Source organism: Perissodus microlepis, chromosome 22 (assembly GCF_051167445.1).
Source record: "Perissodus microlepis isolate ML-2025 ecotype Zambia chromosome 22, ASM5116744v1, whole genome shotgun sequence".
NCBI lineage: Eukaryota > Metazoa > Chordata > Actinopteri > Cichliformes > Cichlidae > Perissodus > Perissodus microlepis.
In genome coordinates this window covers 14,084,060-14,104,029 of record NC_140481.1, presented here as the reverse complement: position 1 = coordinate 14,104,029, position 19,970 = coordinate 14,084,060, and the positions used below count along the sequence as shown (strand labels likewise).

General features: G+C 40.5%; 1 protein-coding gene across 6 annotated transcripts in view; it reads right to left on the bottom strand.

Moving 5' to 3' along the window:
* The window catches only part of slc25a13 (solute carrier family 25 member 13), a 64,650-nt gene extending 50,978 nt beyond the window's left edge, over positions 1 to 13,672 (bottom strand). For 2 of the 6 annotated variants that reach the window (XM_084919722.1, XM_084919719.1), the window contains exons 1-5: positions 13,565 to 13,672; positions 12,004 to 12,057; positions 11,688 to 11,830; positions 4,959 to 5,074; positions 926 to 1,065 (exon numbers count right to left, since the gene is read on the bottom strand). In XM_084919722.1, the coding sequence (XP_084775848.1) occupies positions 926 to 1,065; positions 4,959 to 5,074; positions 11,688 to 11,830; positions 12,004 to 12,057; positions 13,565 to 13,576 (465 nt within the window). In that variant the 5' untranslated portion in view covers positions 13,577 to 13,672. Of the gene's footprint in view, positions 1 to 925; positions 1,066 to 4,958; positions 5,075 to 11,687; positions 11,831 to 12,003; positions 12,058 to 12,990; positions 13,535 to 13,564 lie in introns of those variants that run through there. The other 4 variants (XM_084919721.1, XM_084919718.1, XM_084919717.1 and 1 more) reach the window with 4 other exon arrangements.
* Positions 13,673 to 19,970: the final 6,298 nt, after the last annotated feature.

The following is a 19,970-nucleotide window of genomic DNA, read 5'->3' as shown; positions in this document are numbered from 1 at the left end:
AGAGAACTGGGCATGCTGTCAATGCAAAGTACAGCATCTACTGGCCGCAACGCCACACAGCTGCACTCCCGCGCGCACACAGGCAAAAACAAGCATACGCAAATACGCAAACACTGAAGTAAACACGAGGCATGCGTGCTGATGCTTACACATACAGTACAGTAGAGACAGTGTGAGATAAGGACAGATTCCGTACGTGGAACTGTAGTTATGCAGAGACACTGCTATGCGCTTACAACAATGTCCCAATATCCATCTGCTGCTGCCCGCTGTGTTTAAGCCATCTGGTCCAAGTTAAGTGTAATATAAAAAGCTCATTCAGATACATGGTGAGTGTGGATGCAAACTTGGCACGGCTCAGGCCCTCCCTCTCTCCCACCAGCTCCACCACCTCTCCCCTGCTTAGGCCCGATTTAAGTCTAGACATCATATTGGAAAATGGCTCACACGCCACAAATACACTAGAAATATTCCAACTGTACTACACTATTTATGGAGGCCGAAATGTGTCTCTACCTGCTTCAGAATAGGCGGAATGGAGTAATGCTACGTGCATGTCAGCTAATGGAAAACAAATGCAGAAAATGTCCCAAAAGCATAACCTCAGTGTTTCATTAACGACTAATCTGGACAATGTGGAGGACTGTGCCGGAGAGGGATAGAACCAGTAAAAAAAAAACAAAAAAACCCTTAAAACATGTGACTGTGTGTTAGTGTGTCCAAGCACTGACAAAAAAATACAGTTACATGATGACAGGAGTATAAGACAAAGTGTACATGTGCATAAATCAGTTGGTGCAGATTTATTGCCTACTCTTTGATGGAAACAACACAGTTAGACAAAAAAGGGAAAACACAATATAAAGAATGTGATTTCATATCAGCCAAGCAGACAAAGAGAGCAGGAGCTCGGCATGAAACCTACCAGGAGGAACTGGGTGAACTCTCCGTAGCTGAGCTGCTTGTTCCTCTTGGTGCCAAAGTGCAGTCGTATAAACTCACAGTCCCAGTTGAAGGGGATGTGCTGGTGGATGGTCGTCTGGCCAAAAACCTGCTTCACATCCTCTACAGAGGAGACAATAAATGAGATAAAACATTATTTGTAATATTATTTATTTCCTCCATTAACAAGATGCAATAAGTTGATCCTGCAGACCATTGATATTACAATAACAATGCTATTTGTCATCATTAGTATATTGTTAATTAACCTTTGCAAGTGCTCAGGCCAAAGTTACTTCTAACTATATTCTGTTGATTAGGTCCATCTGTAACTATAGCAACTCCACGGAGTAGTGGTGAACAAATTCACCCCTTTGTGTATTTCTAGTGCTGGCCCCGAGCCCAAAGATCTGTGCCAAAACAAATATGTGGATCTACCCACTGTGGTGACCTCTTGGGAAATAAGGGAGAAGCTGATAGTGTGTGGGTTCATCTGTGAATATGTGTCATTTTCTAACAGCTCATATTTTACTGGTGGAATCCTAAATGCTGCAAAAGCTATCACATAAATGTAGGAGTTAAAAAATTTCTCACTCAAGTTTCTCACTCATACATAACAGAATATTGGAGGCATTATAACAGACACGGCACTCCAAGAATCCCAAACTGAGAGCTACAGGAGACGTCTGAAATAGCAAAGATGGTAGTAGATGTTTAATTTGCGAAAACTGCATGTTTGTGCAAAGTTTTCACATCTGACTGCTGAGTGTAAACATGCAGTTATGTCCTGGTGTCCACTGAAAGAAAAGTCAAGTAAATACAGAGAAATTTCAACCTAATGTGCGCTAACTGTTGCATGTTCCAGATGACAATAAAGTAGTTCTTCTACTTCTTCAAAATAACTGCCCATACAAGTTTCAGTATGGCTGCCAAGAGGCGAGACTCGCTCTAGAATAACTTTGATAACATGGAAGCACTTAAGCACAAGTGCCTTCGACTTTTAAAGAAACTTGGTAAATGAACCTTGCTCTGCTGCCCTATTGACTTCTTGTAAAACAGAGACTATTTAAACAAAATGCAGCAACCAGCAAGGCAAAGCAAAAGCAAACCAGCTTTTCCTCGAACCTTTAACAATTACAGATCGCATCGCACTTTTAAGGCTAATGGCCGTGCGTTGTATGAGGCCTCCATTAAATAAAAATCCATCCACGGTTTCTTCCTGTTCAGGTTTTTAGTTTGCTCTAATTAAGACCTCAAATCTGAATGCTGCAAAGTCGTGTGAGTCAAGCCTTAACAAATAGCATGTGTTTCCTGACTTCTGGTTAACATTAGTAATTATTTGATTTCCCCCCCTCCAAAATAAATAAAGAAATAAAATAAAAAATGTGCAATTGTTGCTGACAAAATGTCAACGTCAATCTCGCGAATACAATTCTGCTCTGATTGAGACTTAAGTTCCCCTAAATCAGTGGTGAATGACACATGGCAGAACTTGTTCGAGCTGTGTAGGCTCTGTATTGAGAAGGAAAGGCTTTTCTTCTCACTTATGTTCCTCTGCCTGAACCCTCTAAGCCTCTGCAGCCAGTGGAGTGGAGAGACACTGAACATGAGTCCTAAATTACAGCCTTACTAAAGAAACAAAAACAAACCAATAGAGCGACCTGTTTCTTATTACCAAACAGGCTGCGCTGAAGGAGTGGAGAAAGGAAAAAGGAGGAAAGAAACTATTTTTTTTTCCTTTTTTCTTTTTTTTTACAGAAAGGGAGGGAAATAGAGAGTGAGTGAGTGAGAGAGAGGGAGAGAAAAGAAAGGTAATATTTACTTCAGCCCAGCATTACCTTCTGAAGGAAGACAGCTTGTGTGTGTGTGTATGTGTGTGTTTCTTTACACTTTAATGAGGCAATAAATATACAGCCTTTAATTCTTTAAAGGACAGGCCGCTCCCGAGTGTGACGTTTATATTATCAGCTTTTATAGACCTGTCAACACTCAGACCTCTTTAAGTCTTTTTTTCCCTCCCCACCTTTCTTCTTCTTCTTCTTCTTCTGTTTTTTTGTCTTTCTGGCGGAGCTACAACTGCATTTATACGCTATGTTACGTTGCAGTTTTTATGAAGTCGACTTTCCAGCAAATTATGCATTTATATTTTTTACGTGCTACAAATTCTGAGCAATGCGCCGCCCTTGTACTTAACACAAAACTGCTCGGGTTATTATCGAATAATAATAAAAAAAAATAAAAATGGCCTGACAGAAAAACTAAATGAAATTTGGAAAAAAAAACAGAAATCGGACTACAGACATTTATTACACGGGGAAAACAAACAGGGCTTTAATGCGGCACGAGCTGCAGTTATGAATGCTTTTAATAGGTAATAAAAGAAAGGAGTTCTTATTTCTGTGCCTGGCTTGGTGAGGCTGTTTAATCAAATGAGTGGCATGAATAGTGAAAAAGAGAGCAGGAGTAAAAAAAAAAAGAAGAAAAAAATCTGCAATGTGTCACAATAAAGCAACTTTGACAAGCCTATAATCTCAGCCACCAGTTATTTGCTTTTCTTGGTGAACACGGTCGCCCGATGCAAGTGGCAGACGCTGCAGCCAGTGTTTATGCGTTGCACGATGTGTGTTATGTTTTTCGTACAATTTTCCACTCGTACGCAAGTCTCATAACTCGCAAGTTTTGGGATATTCATTAACCTTTGGGAGACGCAGAAAAACAGCAGACCTTTTAATTGCCACCAAGACAACGTCACTCTAATTGATCCTTTTAAATATGAAAATTTACATATGTGCATATATAATCACCCGCAATGATCTTGCACCCTGTCGACAGCAACAATTAAAATGAAATTCACTTACTCTTCCCCTGTTTGCGAGCGGGATGTGTGCACTGCATTTCAAATCAAGCCTAATGTGCCAACACCTCGCACACCTACAGAAGGCTGGCATTAGACTTGTTTAAATCAATTAGGCAAATGTGAAATGAGCAACGAGTACAAATGTCTTCCCTTTTCACCTACGAGCTTCCAGGCATCACAGTAATGGTGCCAATCATGCACACACACACACGCACACACACACACAGAGCCACCCACCCCCCTCCTCCATCTTCATCTGCATCCCGTAGTTTCCGCCAAACCTCTCCAACGCCAACCCTAACCTCATTTCTGCAGATAAGCTACCAGACCACGTACAGTATTTTTGTTTGTGGATGCAGCTCTAACAGAACAGACAAGTTGAGGTCAGACTCCCCCCCACCCAACCCTCCACTCCCCGCACCTCCACATAAACAAAGGAGGACTGCACGAAAACTTCTTCAGGGCACATTTAAGAGGAGAACGCTGCCTGAATAAGTCTTTGGTAAATGTCAGCGAATGAGGTTCAGTGTTCAGACCTGAACTTTGTCTCACTTTACATAATAACATTATTGCTACGATTCAATAAACCGTCACTTCTATTAAGACGGTGTCCTGATTAGTTTTGTGAGCTGGTATCATCCTCAGCATGATACAAACGCACAACCTGAGGAAACTGCAACATTAGAAAGAGTAGAAAAGGTTTTCCCAGTGTTTTTTTTTTTTTGTCTCTCCAGATTTTGTTTTACTTGAACTAAGAACACATGTGTCGAGCAAATGACTTACCTGACAATATACAACAAAGACAACGATGCTTTTCTCATGATTGAAACTGCGATACGTATGATAAGAATATCAATACCATAACAGGAACAGTTTAAAATGAGCACAAAATACACGTCTGTACCAGAAGTGATCATAACTTTCTGAGCTTTTTACTTTGAGCACTGAATCAGTATACACTTTTAAAGTTTATCACAATATCGACTACATGCATCAGAATCAGGATCAGAATTATGTTTAATAAAAATAAAATATGTTTAATAAAAAAACTGTGGCACGGAAATTGATTGTCTGGCATTTACATCAGATTTGCACAGTAGATGCATCTGTGCAAACTTAACTACAGCTAAAGGTTAACTTATAAATCAGAGTTACTTACCAAAAGTGGCAATCCCAATGCCCGTTTTATCAAACAGCAGGAAGGCAACCATAAAAAGTGAGTCTGGGGCACACAGCACCGATTCAAATGCTACAAACTCCTGAAAGGAGATCAAGCTAGGAGAGAGAAGGACAGAGGGAAAGAGGATAAGTAGGTCTGTAACAGACGGTTAAATGCTGCCATTTGAGCTGATTCATTACTGTGGTACGTTGTGTTTCAGGTTCCCTGTATAAATACTTCATCGGCTACGCATGTGATCATTGAGTCTTTGATATTCAATTAGCCATGTAATACATAATAAAGACTTAAGCGTAAATTACACTAATGAAATGAAATATTAAATAAAATAATTAAAAAAAACAAGTGATTTTAACACAGCATTAAACTGTAGACACCGTCATAATTACTGCCACACAGTAGCAAACCAGCACACTTGGACAACCTATCAATCTGCGCAACACGTAATTCAAGCAGCCTTTTATCCTTTTAGTCTGTTATTCCATATGTAATGTAATAAAATCATCGAGTGTGACAGCAAGAAAATAAAACATTTTTAAAAGCTCAGTGTGTGTTCCCGGTCTGCGCTGGCAGCTAACACTGAGAGGGCCAACTTTACACCACACAAAAAAGGCTTAAAATAGGACGTTTCACATGCAGAGTGTGCCATTTTAAACAAGCAGACAGGTGTGCAGGGGCTTGGGAGCCAGTTAAGGACGTAAGTCAATTCAACATAAATTTAATATAAGATGAGGCCATTATGTGAAAGCCAACAGGAGCCATGGCGAAAAACGAGAAAATGAAGGGTGAACTTTGTTTGCCACAACACTATGACACGAGCTGAAAGTCTAGTTTTCCTATTACAGCACTTCATCTCTTTGTCACTGTTTTCCTAGAAGCCTCAATAGAGGTACACACGTCCACATGTACCATCAGCAAGCAAAAAAATAAACACAAAAACACTGCCTATGTGTGAGCCCACTGAGAGCCCCCTCAGGAAAGTCCCACTGTGGAGAACTGGTCCACGCAGTCTAGCCTTTATATAGGCCCTGGTTCACAGTTGCCCTAAGTCCATTATGAATTTCACAAATGGATCTGATAATTATAGGAAGGGTCAGCGTTAATGAGCAGTCCCCGAGCATCCATCTATTAAACCCATTTCAATTTCCGAGGGGGAGTGTGGCAAGGAAGGAGGGGGGGCAGTGATTGCATTTTCCTTGTTGTTGTAATTAATTATGTTACTGATGAAATTTAGAGGTGTTTGTTTGGCCTCAGAGTTTAGGTTTCAGGCTTGTGTGCATTTAAATATACACAAAGTATAGGTTTATAACCAGAAAAAGACTGCAGTATAGAAGACTGGAGGAGGAGGCATCGACAGAAGGTAGTGCTTTAGGAACTTATTCTTAAACATGAATCGCAGAGATCTTTCATAAAGCAGCGCTTAGATAAACGCTTTATAGTCTTTTGAATGCAGTCTTCAAAACTACTTTTTCTCCCTTCCAACATTCGTGAAAAACCCAACGAGGCAAAGCGGCAGCGACAAAAGACACAGATTAATACCTGCTTTCAATAAAAACCCAGAAATACATTTCGAAAGATAGCATCGATACATTTCGAGAAAGGCATTGTGTGTGTGCTGGAAAGGGAGCCGCTCAAGAACAAAGGGAAGTGTGGAGAGGGGATAAAAGTGAGCGTACGGTTTCTCCTCAGTGGCAACTGAAATCAGCTGTCATTGTTTCAAAGGCAAGGCTAATTGTTTTATTAACTAAGCAGGTAGTTCTTAAGAGCAGGTCCCCGCTGATGGTAAGTAGGTGGAAGGGGGCACAAAAGCTCACTGCAGAGTCCGGGGATCTACTGTTAAAAACAAGGCTAATACCCTCGCAGCTCACACTGCTGGAATACTCGCAAACTCTCCAACACCTCGCCGATCCTGTGCGACACGTGCACAGCACACTCGCAGGTTAATAAAAGGAGTTTAAGCAAGCACAGCCTCAAAGACTCACAGAGAATTGCTGTTTTGAGATGGAAACAAGGGAAAATGTCAGCTATGTGTTTTTGGAGTTTTTTTCACACGCATCAATTTGCATGCACGCTGGTCATCCCGTCTGTGTTTTCCCAGACATGGATAATCAGGATATTAGTGCAACCGAGAGGGCCGTTGATCAAGAAAGGGATTGGACCACGAGGGTGGGAGGGGGTGGGGAGGGGTCCAGACAAGATCCAGGGGGCATCTCCGTAAAGCGCACTGAAAAACATTCCACATGCTCATAAGCATTTACACACAACTCTGCAGCCAGGGATGAAGCTTATGATGGTTGATTAGCAAGCGCCATGACGGCTGCAAAATGATTACCATGAGGGGAAAAAAAGGGGGGGGGAGGGTTGCATCATTTTTTGCTATGCAGACTCAAACCCTGACGAGACCGCTCAATAATCAAATCAACCAACAGCATCTACCAACCATCAACTGCTATGGCATGTGTCCAGGGCTACCCCATCCGTGTTTGCAGGCTGGGATGAACCGCGGAAGACGGGGCTAATGTGATACTCCTCATTTGCTTACTTTACTCCATGGGATTTGTTAAATCCTTTAAACAGCAATATTTATGGGATGTATTACATGACAAAGGCTCGCATGTGTTTCTATGGATGACAGCTGAATGACACTTTTGTCATGATGCCAATTCAAAGCAGTTTAATCTGTCTCCGATATGCCTGTCTGACATTACAACTATATTCCATATATATATGTTTATCTCATCTTCATCACCCAGCTTTTACTTCTGTCTTCTCTCAGCAGGCATTTAAATACACAACAAATATACAAAAAAAACCCAGGCTTCGAAATACTGTTTACAAGTAACATAAATGCATGGTGTTGCTGTGGCCCGGCTGATAGAAAGACAGCTCTCCTTCGTTGATAGTAGTGGGGGAGAGGGGCCTAGAGGGGCTTCAATAATCCCCTGTCCCTGGCATCTTGGCACCGTTACTGACAGCCTTCCACCCACCTAGAGAACACTTGCACACAGACACACCCCAAAAACCCCACATACACACACACGCAGGTAAGCGGTATGTGTTCGGCTTCTAGGAGTGGACACCCACCAGTCCAAGTCCAGAATGCTCGCAGCCTCTGGAAGACTGCTATTTTCCCAGCACGCTCCCTTAACAAAGTTTTTTCTTTTTTTTTCCAAGCCTCCAGGAGTCTATGGGTGGAAGTGTTTTTTTTTCACACTTGAACAGATGCTTCTATCAAAATATCAGGGGGAAGAAGGAATGGATAGAAAGGTAGGGAGTCGGAAAGAGGCGAATGAAATAGAGGGAGCTTGGAGTGCATTGTAGTATGTGAGTGCAAAGAGAGCGTGATGATCAGATAGGAGGAATGTGCGAAAAGTCAAACAAGAAAAAGAGAGGACATAAATAAGTTGACTGAAAGAAGAAAATCTTTAAACCGTCTTCTAGGCCTGTGTGTCAGGTCCCTGGAAATTGAGGCATCTCCACCCTCCAAAGCCCTGTTTCTGTTTCGCTCTCTCTTGATCTATCTATCTATCTGTCTCTCTGTCTCACGGGGACGGCGAGAATAAGAGGGAGAAAAGTGATTTCCACATAACAGATTGTTAGGACTGTCACTATATCCCCTGATTTACACAGTCACAGAGGGGGAGACAGACAAATGTATTTTCACTGTTTACATTGCTCCCCCCCCATTCCACAAACATTGAGCCACTCAGATACACACTCACACACACATTGGCGTCTAAGTAAAATTTCTCTCGCACAACACAAAAGTAAGCGAGCGTGCCACCTCCCATCCGACCCCCTGCTAAATCTATTATCCCCACACTCATCTTGCTGAAATGGAGTCCTACCTGGCAAAAACAGCAGCAGGCGCACTAGCTGCAAATACGCTGCACCTCATATACCGACCGAAACGTATTGTTCGCGATCGTATTTGCATGAGATCGGGCATGCTGGATGAAAATCCAGCCGCTAAAGTGGCTTGTTTTGTCTTGCTCCTTGTTCTTTTCTGGAGCTTTGCACGGCTGAGTGCTTAAAAAGAAAAAACAAAAAAAACGACGCAATTCTGTTTTCATGCTACAGGCGACGGCCCCGAGGCTGTCGCATCTCTACTTATTGTGTTTCTTCTGTGTTTGTGAGGTCTGCAGAATAATCATCCGGTCTCTTTTGCCTCATCAACTCGTTTGTCTGTTAAAGTTCAGGAAGAAAATAACACATCACAATGCACAGGCCTGTACAGCGACTATACGAAAAGAAAGTGAATCGCATCTAAACTAAGTCTAAACAATATTTGGAAGAAAAAAAAAAATTTTTTCTTTTAAAAATGACTCTTTTTCCTGTTTTGCCCCCATATCATTTCCATTCTCTTCCACAAAACCAAAATGAGGTTTAGATACAAAGCCTGGGCCATGGGTTCCTAATAGATTTACCCTGATGCCACGGCCACCATTTATCCTGCTCCAAAGCTGCACAATGCAACTGAGTGCTCCTGAATAGCATGGGCAATTACAGTGCATGTGTGATTTTTTTTCTCTCTCTGTGTATGTGTGTGCGTGCGTGCGTGCGTGTGAGAGAGAGCATGCACGTTGCTCTCTCTTTTTCCAATTCCAAAAACCCCCACTACTCACATCTCACTGTCCTCTGTAAGTGCAGACACACACACACACACACACACACACACACCTTAAAGCAGATGTAATAACATGAAACTACACAGCCATGTGCACTTTGCTCTTTGTAGAAGCCCAGGTGGTTACCATGGCAATGTGGGCCTTTTTTTTTTTAAATCTTTTTTGACTTACCCTAACATTTTATTACCCATCATTATGTATCATTAAATACATACATATTAATGTAAAAAACAGGGGTGATGGGGATGGGAGGGGGGAGGCGTAAATGTGAAATTAGGGGTGTATCTACAAAAAAGCCAACACCTGACAGGGGCCTTGGTGGTTTTGATGTCTCATTGCTATATAATTCATGTATGAACGTCCCCCTGTGCATTTCTTACACCAAAGGATTAAGTCATAGGTTTGTTTATAAAATGCAAAGTAACACTAGGAGGCTAGTCACACAAGATCAAAGGGATACATAATCCATGTACTAATAGCTTTAATAAGAGTCTATCATGAGCTTACCTCCTAGCAGGTGGCTTAATATTAATAAGGCTGAATACATTTGTGGTTCAAATAGGAAGTTCAGCCCGAAATCAAATGCACATATTTTCCTGCAGCCTGAAGAGCAATTCATCTATCTAGTCCGTTTAGTTGTGGGATTAAATACAATGGACCTAAATGGCACAATAAACGAATAAATCAAATGAAATGATTAAAAACATGCAGCAGCAATGTCTCTTTTCCCGAAATAATAACCAGGTTGATCAAAAAAATGCAAAACTTTGCTGTGAGCAAGAACTATTTTCTTTCTCCAGTCTTGATCCACCAACCAAAAGAAGCGTGCATCTAGCCGATGTCTGATTTAGGCTTCTGTGTTGAATCTACGCAACACCTACAACACAGCCTACGCAAGTGGTCAACGCAGTTGCCAACACACTATTTCGCGAGGAGTTTCTCACTTCAGTTTCATCCATTCTCTTCCAGCTAGTTCGAAACATGGCAGTAAGAGGAGCTGGAAATGCACAGGAGGAATCAATGGTACCAAACAGGCCTATCAGAGTCGCTGAGGCCTGCATTAGCATGACGTGTAGCTACATTTCTAAGGTTGTGCATGTAGGGCTTTAGAAAAGTTTGTGGTCATGACGTACTTATGGCATAAACTTAACACAGAGGTATTAATCCACTGTTATTCTACAGAGTGATATTGATGACATGTTGTGATTAAGCAGAATAAAAGTAGTTCTTCCATGCTTTGGGCACCACGAGGAAAGTGATATTTAGTTCTAATATATTCAAGAGAAAACAGACTTCCTATTTTTGCTATCATCAAAACTAGCTACCCCAAAAAGAGTCTAGACCAGGGGTCCCCAATCCCAGTCCACGAGGGCCGGTGTCCCTGCAGGTTTTAGATGTGTCCTTGATCCATCACAGCTGATTTAAATGGATAAATTACCTCCTCAACATGTCTTGAAGTTCTCCAGAGGCCTGGTAATGAACTAATCATGTGATTCAGGTGTGCTGACCCAGGGTGAGATCTAAAACCTGCAGGGACACCGGCCCTCATGGACTGGGATTGGGGACCCCTGGTCTAGAGTAAGGGTGTCAAACATAAGGTCCAGAAGCCAGAATCAACCTGGCAAAGACTCCAGTCTGGCCCACTAGATAGATTTGGCAAATAAGAAGGGCATACATTTTGGACTTTTATTTGTATTTTAATAGGCTTTGCTGCTTCTCCTATTAATGAAATTGAAATTACATCTTTTTCTTATATTAAAACATCTCAGTCAAATGTGTAATTAAACTTCTGGTGACTTCTAAGATCAAAGTAGGGTGTATGTGGCCCATCATGTAATCTCTGGTTTAGAGCCCTTCAGCAAGATAAAAATATCCACATTTGTGAAATATTTTTGCACTGATGATGATAAGCCTTATGAGATACTCATTTTCTGGACTTATATTTTCATTTCCCTTACATCGATCAGGTCACGTTTGACACACCGCTACACTTTCAATATCATTTAAGTACCCTTCTAGAATTGTCTACAAAACCCTACATATGTGAAATTTTCATTGCCTAAAAGATAAATGGTACACTGACCCATCTTTCTTCTGGTCCACCACTCCAGCCAGCAGATTTGTGGCCTCATTGGTCAGCAGAATGTCCGTGTGAGCATGGAGGAAACGGCTCACAAAGTCCTGCGCCGACATGAAGTATTCCTCATTCTTCTTGACGCTGGCATACTGTAAAACAGAACATTTTTTATAAAAAGATAAAAATAAAGACACAAGGCTGAGCTTTAGAAATTCATAAAAAAAAGAAAAGAAAAGAAGCCTAAATCGAAAGATGGGAGAAAACCTTCTTTGATACTAGGCAAACTCAAAAAAGAGAACAAAACATATAAGTCAAATCCCACCTTTTCAAAAATGGCTTTCAACTCAGTGGGGTCGGCCCTCCTAGGCAGAACTGCCTGCAAAATGATGAGAGAATGTTTTGTGAATAGCCATACCAAACCTATATCATCATCTGAGCCGGTCCTGGTGAGTCACATTGTAGAACAATGTTTTTTTTCTTTTTGGCTACTGGCTTGTAAACAAAGCTTTGTCTGTCTGCAACCACCTCTTACACACTGGAATGCTTTTAATCACATACCTGTGATCACATATTGTACAGTCAAGGTTTCTTTATTAGCTTTTTATGTTATTTTTATTGTTTTAGACAATATTTCTTAGGGCAAGGATGTCAAACTCATTTTACATGGTGGGCCACTTTGATCTTAAGTGGGCCGGAGCAGTGAAACTCCCCTTTCACTCAGTGTAAAGAAGTTTAACTACACATTTAGCTGTGAAGTCTTAATATAAGAAAAATACTTCATTTCAACAGTATTTCTTAGTTTTTCTAGGGGATAAAGAAATACTGCTGTAAGAAATGAAAGAAATGTGTCAGCGTGACTTAAATTGTAACAACTGAATTTGTAAAATTACAGAAAAATGAAAAGTGATATAAAAATAATATCAGACTGTTTTTTAGTGTAGACGATTGCAAAATAAATAAATAAATCTACAGTAAAAAACAGGCAATTTTCTGTCATTTAATTCTATATCTATTACTTATGTACGGTGGTGTAGTATGAATATCCAGAGGTAAAGTTTTCATAAATAAGAGAAGCAGCAAAACTTAATAAAATACAAATAAAAGTCCAAAATATGTGCCTTTCTTCTGATTTGCCAAAGCTGTCTAGTGGGCCAGATTGGAGTCTTTGCCGGGCTGATTCTGGCCTCTGGACCTTATATTTGACATCCCTGTCTAAAGGGAAAGAATTATATATGTTGTCTATAGGTTTCTACATTTAGTTAAAGCCTCTGGAAAAAGTTTGTGAAACCTTTAGAAGAAACGTCCGTACCTCCCGTCTCAGATAAGAGCTACACACAGCTGTAGGTGATGATGATGGTGTCAAAAAACATGTTAGAAGTTTCCTCCGCTCTGCGGGAACTTCTGCACCCGGTGGGGCGTTCATAACAGAAACGCCACAACTTGTAGCATGATGCTATCCAAGGTTACCGGTGACTACAACCGACTTTTTATTAAGTAAGGTGGAGAAGAGGCCTGGGAGGAACAAGGTGGAGTTAGAAAAAGGAAAGGAAAAAAGAGGGGTGGAGGAAGCGATAGCATCATTGCTGCGTTTTACATCACTGTGGAAACACCACTTCATTCAGCTTATAATAAAAAATGCTGCTAGCCAAATATTCACCAACTAGCTAGGTCTCAATGTCATTACCGTGTGGTCAGTGTTAAACTCTAGCACATCCTATTAGCTGGCTAACCGGCAGTTAGCGAGCCCTCCTCCGGGCAAACGTCATGACAGGCGGAGGGCTTCGGGCCGCACACCCCCTGCACCGGGCACACATCACCGACAAGGCGACAGCGCCTGCCAGCAACACGGGGAGGTGACGTGGGAAAAATAAGCAGCTGCTTACCTTTGTTGCCATGCTAAAGCGAGCTCACTGTCAGATAGTCCTGTTCACTTCCTCCTGCGTGACGGCGTTCCCATGGAGATTACGCGCCGGTGCAGTGCCAAAGGAAGGTGAAAGAGGATCAACCGCGCACGTGGTGCGGGCCGTGGAAGGTCGGGTTATTTTTTTTTTGTTGTTTTTTTTCTTCAAATTGTATTTGTTTTATTTTTTATTTTATGCATTTACAGAGAGAAAGTTCTCTTGTTGGTACTCTGTCTTGTATTAATCTATTACACACTCCCAAGATGCATAGGATGCATAAGGCATAGGATGGAGCACAAGGCCCTGATAATATGTGCATGTACTTTGGATACCTAAGGAGTCTAAATATTTGTTTTGCCACTTTGCAAAGAAGACATTCACTATAAAATCAGTTTAGGCTCTGTCCCAGACACTAAGGTGTCACACGCTAAGCTCATTTTAAAGTTACAACTCAAAATAATCATCCATTCCTTTATAATCCTTATCCAATAAAACTTAACACACTTATTTTGACCTTTTGGCTCATATACAAACATGCATACGTACACTCACTATCAGAATTTGTTTGCCACCAGCATAGCTGTATGTAAAGAAATAGTCACATCATCATAGGTATATTGTGATGATTTCTTGTCATTTTTCTGTAAAACACATTGGAAAACTTGGAAAAGCTTTAATATGAAACATAATCATGTTTGTGTGGGCTTATTCTTACACGCGCCGACTATCTATTGTACTGAGCAACAGAGATCTGTAGACATCAGTGTGAAAGCCTCAGTTCCTTCCTCCAGCCTTTTCTTTCCTTGCAGCAAATGGTTCCTATACTTTATATCCAGCTTTTCCAGCCCATCTGTGTCTTGTGCCAGGAGGGAAAAGGTACAGAGAGAATTTCATGACTACAAAAGCAAAGGTTAACATTACTCACAGCATAAAAACAATTTAAAAGGGAGCAAAAGGGCTCTAATGGCCCGACAGTCTTCAAAGAAAATGTATTTTGCGCTCAAAATAATTCATAGCTTTTTGCTGGTGGCTTTTCAGCTTCCCGGAGACCCAGCATGAACCACTGTATTTTTCCCAGCAGGCTCTCTGCTCCTCGCAAAATGGCCTTCACCAGGGCATACCTTGCATCCCCTCCAAATATTGACAGCACCGGGTCCATCGCTTATTGGAAAAATGGCTGTAAGTAATGTTTTATCAGCCGATGCAATCTCCACACCTGTATTTTCTCCTGTCATATGACAATATTTGACAAGATTAATGATTTGATCCAGTGACTTATTTCCCATCACTGTCAGTCTGCTGCAAACAGCTCGCTTGCTTGTGGCATTTAGTAAAAAAAAGCATGTAGTAGCATTTTCATTTGTATTATTCATGAACTGCAAAGTTTGTATGAGATGTGCAAACTAGTGTGTAGCAGCTTAGACATGAAACTCGTGATTTTTTTAACAAGGTAATTCCTTTAAAAAAAAATCCCACTGGGCGAAATTACTTTGCTTGTCAAGCCTTGTAGAAAGGAAACCAACAATGATTGTGCCAACCACCAAAAAAGCAAGCGGGTTAAAAATAAACCTTGCAACCTTTGAACTTCCACGGCTTGAGGGGTCTCCTGCCCACGTCCCCGAGGACCCACGTGTCCTGACAGCTTGAGCGATGAGTGGCGGACGGCTGTCTCAATCCGCCTCCTCCTATTTTTAACCCACACTAAACACAGAGCTTCGAAAATAGGCTCGAGCTCTAAACAAATGATTAATAGGGCACTTAGGGTCTCCCCACTGACCCGTGTGTCCCTATTAACAGCCAATAACACAGGCCCTTTGGGGTCAAAAGGTTTAAAGACTTTCTAATAAAAGTAACAGAGACATGGGGATGTGTTTTGGAGGAGAAAAAGTTTTGTCTCAGTTTGAAATGCTGACAAGTTAATAATCCCTTCTCAAATGGCCCCACCGCAGTAAAATGGCCAGTTTGTTCTTACTTTTTATTGCTATCATCTGTCAGTCACTCACATCTTTTTTTCTGCCTCTTCTTAAGTGGACTGAAAGAGCTAAAACAGCTTTACAGTAATGTTCTTGCTGGGGCTTTATTCTCCTTCCCCACTCTTTCTTTTCTTTTTTGGATGAATGTGAATTCTTATTGTAGTTTTAGGAAGGAAATGCCTAATGGATTCCCAAAGACGTATTCATGACATGGTAATGAGATTCAAATTTGTAAGACGTTTTTACCTGAAAAAAAAGAGGAGTGTGGTTGTGGCAGTGGCTTTGTCCTGTTTTCCACAGCCAAAGAATGCAATTTTTCTGTCACTCTCACTATTCCTAATGCCATTTTGAAATGTATGTGATGAAGATACAAAACCAAAGAGAGCTTAAAAGTGGAAACATCATAGTAACGCACTGATGTGTCGCTTGTCATAACTGGGTTTCCTAGGGTTGATGTAGAGCACGGGTCAGTGGTAAGTTATATCCTGAAAATGTAATGCTTCAAATTGTTATCATTGTACTCGTATATTTTTATCAGTAATGAAAATATACGAGCAGAAGAAGAATATAAGAAATGTTTCTGGCAGGTAGATGTTCCAGCGTGAAAGAGATATTTTACAGGATTTTACAACCTCAGAAAATTATTTCTTCATGTAAAAAATATCAGAGTACTCTGCTGTATAATATGGATAGCTTTTGGTTGCCATTGTATTTTTACTCTTTTTATACTACTGTAGTTTATTTCCAAATGAATTAGGTTATTTGCTCTAATTACTTTAAAATGTATTCAAATGCTGTACTTCTGTGTCTGTAAAAACACAATTCCCTGTGCTGAACACAAGCTGAGTCTAAATCTGGATGTCCTAACCCATTTTTTCTGGATTCAGTTTCTTGTCTTTCTTTAACTGTGACCGGATATAGACTCTTATAAGTAAATACGTTTATTTAGATAGCGCCTTTCAGGAACAAAGGTTACAAAGTGCTTTATAATATAAAATAAGATAAAGGAATTAAAACATAATATAAGGAAGCCTTCAAAGGTGGATCTGAAGCTTTTTCTACTCCTTGTACTCCACTGTAGCAGTAATGGCGCTGTAGTCAACATTTTCAGCAACATCAGCTGTGGCCAGGTGTAATTAATTGCCACAGGCGTTTGGTCATGGCGGCCGGTTGCTAGCTAAACCGTCTGTGTGATGTGTTTTCACTATGGTAAACACATCACAGAACCACAACAATCCGTTTAAATAAAACATGTCTGAAATAAATAACACAATTCAGCTAAATTAATAATTTAAAACACTGAAATTTCCACAAGTCTTTGTCCTTGCCTGCACTGAATATTTTACATAATCTGTACAATCTCCTTGGAATGCAATACATTTTTACAGAAAAGTTTCATTTCTGTACAATTACTGTTATTCAGTACTGAATGAGATTTAATACAGCATTGTTTTGTGTGACTTAGCTGAAAATGAGTATACTGTAATCTTTTTTCTACATAATTGTACAAGATTTTCTGCTATGCCGGGGGAGTTTGTTACACACTGTACACCTAATGCATCCAATATCAGTGAACTGAAAATATTTGATGCCATAAAAAACGGGTTGAAAATTAGCCATAGGTTAATGTTGCTAAATCTAAATAAGTTCTTTCTTAATAGTAATAAAGGAGAAGAAAGGTGTTGGTACAGTGAACTAATGCTAATGTAATGTGCTCATGTTTATGTGTTGCATTTGCAATAAGAACAAATACATTTGGTGGCATTTTATTTCTTTATTTTTCTTTTCGCTAAACTTCCATTATTTTATTCTACTTATTACCTCATTGTACTGACATGTGTGTTTGTGTATCTGGTAATCCAAAAAAAAAAAGCAATTTAAAACATATTAGTAAGTCACAACATTACCTCACCACCAGAGAAGATCCTGAATACATCCAGAGATGCACAGAGATGTTATCTATAGTATTTTCATATGATTTGGGTTTTTTTTTAATTCATTGAGGAAGGTATAAAGGTAAAAGAGTACCACTGTTACACATTAGTACAAAGGTAGAACAAGCCTCTGATACTGCAAAGTGAAAATGTTGTTTATATAAAGGCTGGATTGAAAATGTCGGAAAGTCAAATAGGAAATATGGTTTTGTCTGTCTGTTTGTTTTTTAATGAGTTACTGTATCGATGAGGGACAGAAAGAAGAGCCCTTCAGGCTCATGTTGTAACACACCAAACCACTTTTTAAATGTACAGATGATTTTAATTTAAATTTTTTAATTTTGGCAAATTCATGTTGGCAAAATCTGATTGCATATTGATAACTGTGTATCCCTGACCTAACTTAAATCTTAATTCTTCCAATATAATAGTTTCTAAAATGGTTTCAGTTGATATTCTCAGTTTATCTTGCTCAAGGACACAACAGCACAATGGCTGCAAAACCTGTAACCACTTGATAATAACCGCCGCACTTCCGCTATAATTGTTTCCCCTGAGAACCAAAAAGATGCCAGAGACTTTTCTTTTGTGCTCAATATTTGTAAAAAATACAAACTCGGATATGAAACAAATTGCTCTGTGGAGGGGAAAAAAACATGCAAACTGGGAATGAGTATCGCAAGCCACAGAGCAGACTGTGCTCGCATACTGTGACATGACTCAGTCAAATCTGTTTTACATAAAGGACAAGAGAGTGGTGAGGGGAAAAAATAGTGGAGCCATTCCTAGGAAATCAGCCACAGTTTAATATGTTTTACATACAAGACAGAAAATGTGTTTTGTAGGTTTATCTTCACTGTCACTTCCATAAAAAAGTGCTAATACATAGAACAGCAAATGCATCCTTTGTTTATCAATCATATAGGGCCTATTAGCAAAATAATAGACTCTGTGCATACTCTGCTGCTGGACTAACAACAAAAACAGTTTGTCTTATAATCTACTTACTTTACACCAATCAGGTTGTCAAAGACTATTCTTAATCATCATACATAACATGCGCTGCATTAAAGTGGCATTCTTGTAAACACCATATCTGTAATAGTGTGTGACAAGCCGCCTTTGTTTACACCATAATAACTGGGTGTTTGAATAACTTCTCAGTGACTTTAAGTAACCAGCCAGACTCACTCTGCTTCCATTCAGCTGTGCAGGCTGTTAACCTGAGCTGACGTTTGGCTTGGAGTGGACTGTGGAAAGTTATATATCGAACAGTAGGGCTGACTGGACTTCTCAATCATTTCACCTGCGGTCTTGAGTAATGGGAGTGCTCTCCTTGCACACACGCTTAAGATATAATGTGTGTCTGCTTGCCTCATTTGGCAAATCTTGACTTCATAAACATGTGAAACACGTAAAGTTCACGCCCACGCGCACTCGGAGACATTTATTTGAAGCTTCACACTCTCTACTCTCTGTCATGAAATTTCCCTGAACCTCAGGGCGGGCTGTCTTCACTGTAGCTTCTGAATGAATCTGTTTAGTATCTTTCAGTTCACATGAAGCGCTACACTAACCATGCTTCAGGGCATCTGGGATGGGCTAGGGGCCTGGCATAGCAGGGGAAAAGGGTGCATGGGAACTTTGAGATGGTCCAGACAGGCTAGTCAGCAGGCTTGAGCTCCTCTCTTTCACAACAACAATAAGGAGCCACTTTGGAGCACGCTCAGACCCTGCAACCTGAGAGGGCACAGGGGTCCTCAAGGATGCCTGGGCTGGGATAAATGAACCCAGATGCTTCCCACAAAAGCAGAGCAACCAAGCCGCGGGAAGTAGGCTTGTAGAAAAAAAAAGAAGACCTTTCTCTGTTTTTTTTTTTAACTTCTTCTCCCCATAGTTGAGGTGGTTGTCGGTCAGATTCCTGTGCTTTCTCATAACCACAGATCACAGAGGCCTCCGTGCGAGGAGCATTGTGGGAAATTATCAGAGGGCCATTTGTCTTTGAAGGAGAATGAGAGCAGCAGCAAATCTTTAAGTCCTTTCCTGTTCCTCTTCCTGTCAAGCTGCCACCTGGACTGAAGGAGGAGGGAGTGAGAGAGTGACGGTGCCATTTGTCTAAATGACTTAATTGAAGTTCAAGTTGGCGCAGGAAGTTTTAGAATGCAACATGAATGGTGCGATTGAATGTTTTTGAATTATTTATTTGCGAGCTTGCTTTTTATCTTTTATCTGAGATGCCGAACTCTCGCTCAGCTGTTGGTTCCCATTTGAGATATAATACCTGTCTCATTTTCGTTTAAAGGAGCCGTTTCTAATAGCTTTTTTCTTTCTTTCGATCAATACCCTTCTGATGTCTGTATTATAAAATGAAGGTACAGCTAGCAGCCACTTATGTTAGCTCAAAGGTTGAAATCAGGGGCAAAGGTGACAAGTTTTGTCTAGTAGCATGAACATCCTGGAGCCTCCACTGTTTTGCTAAGC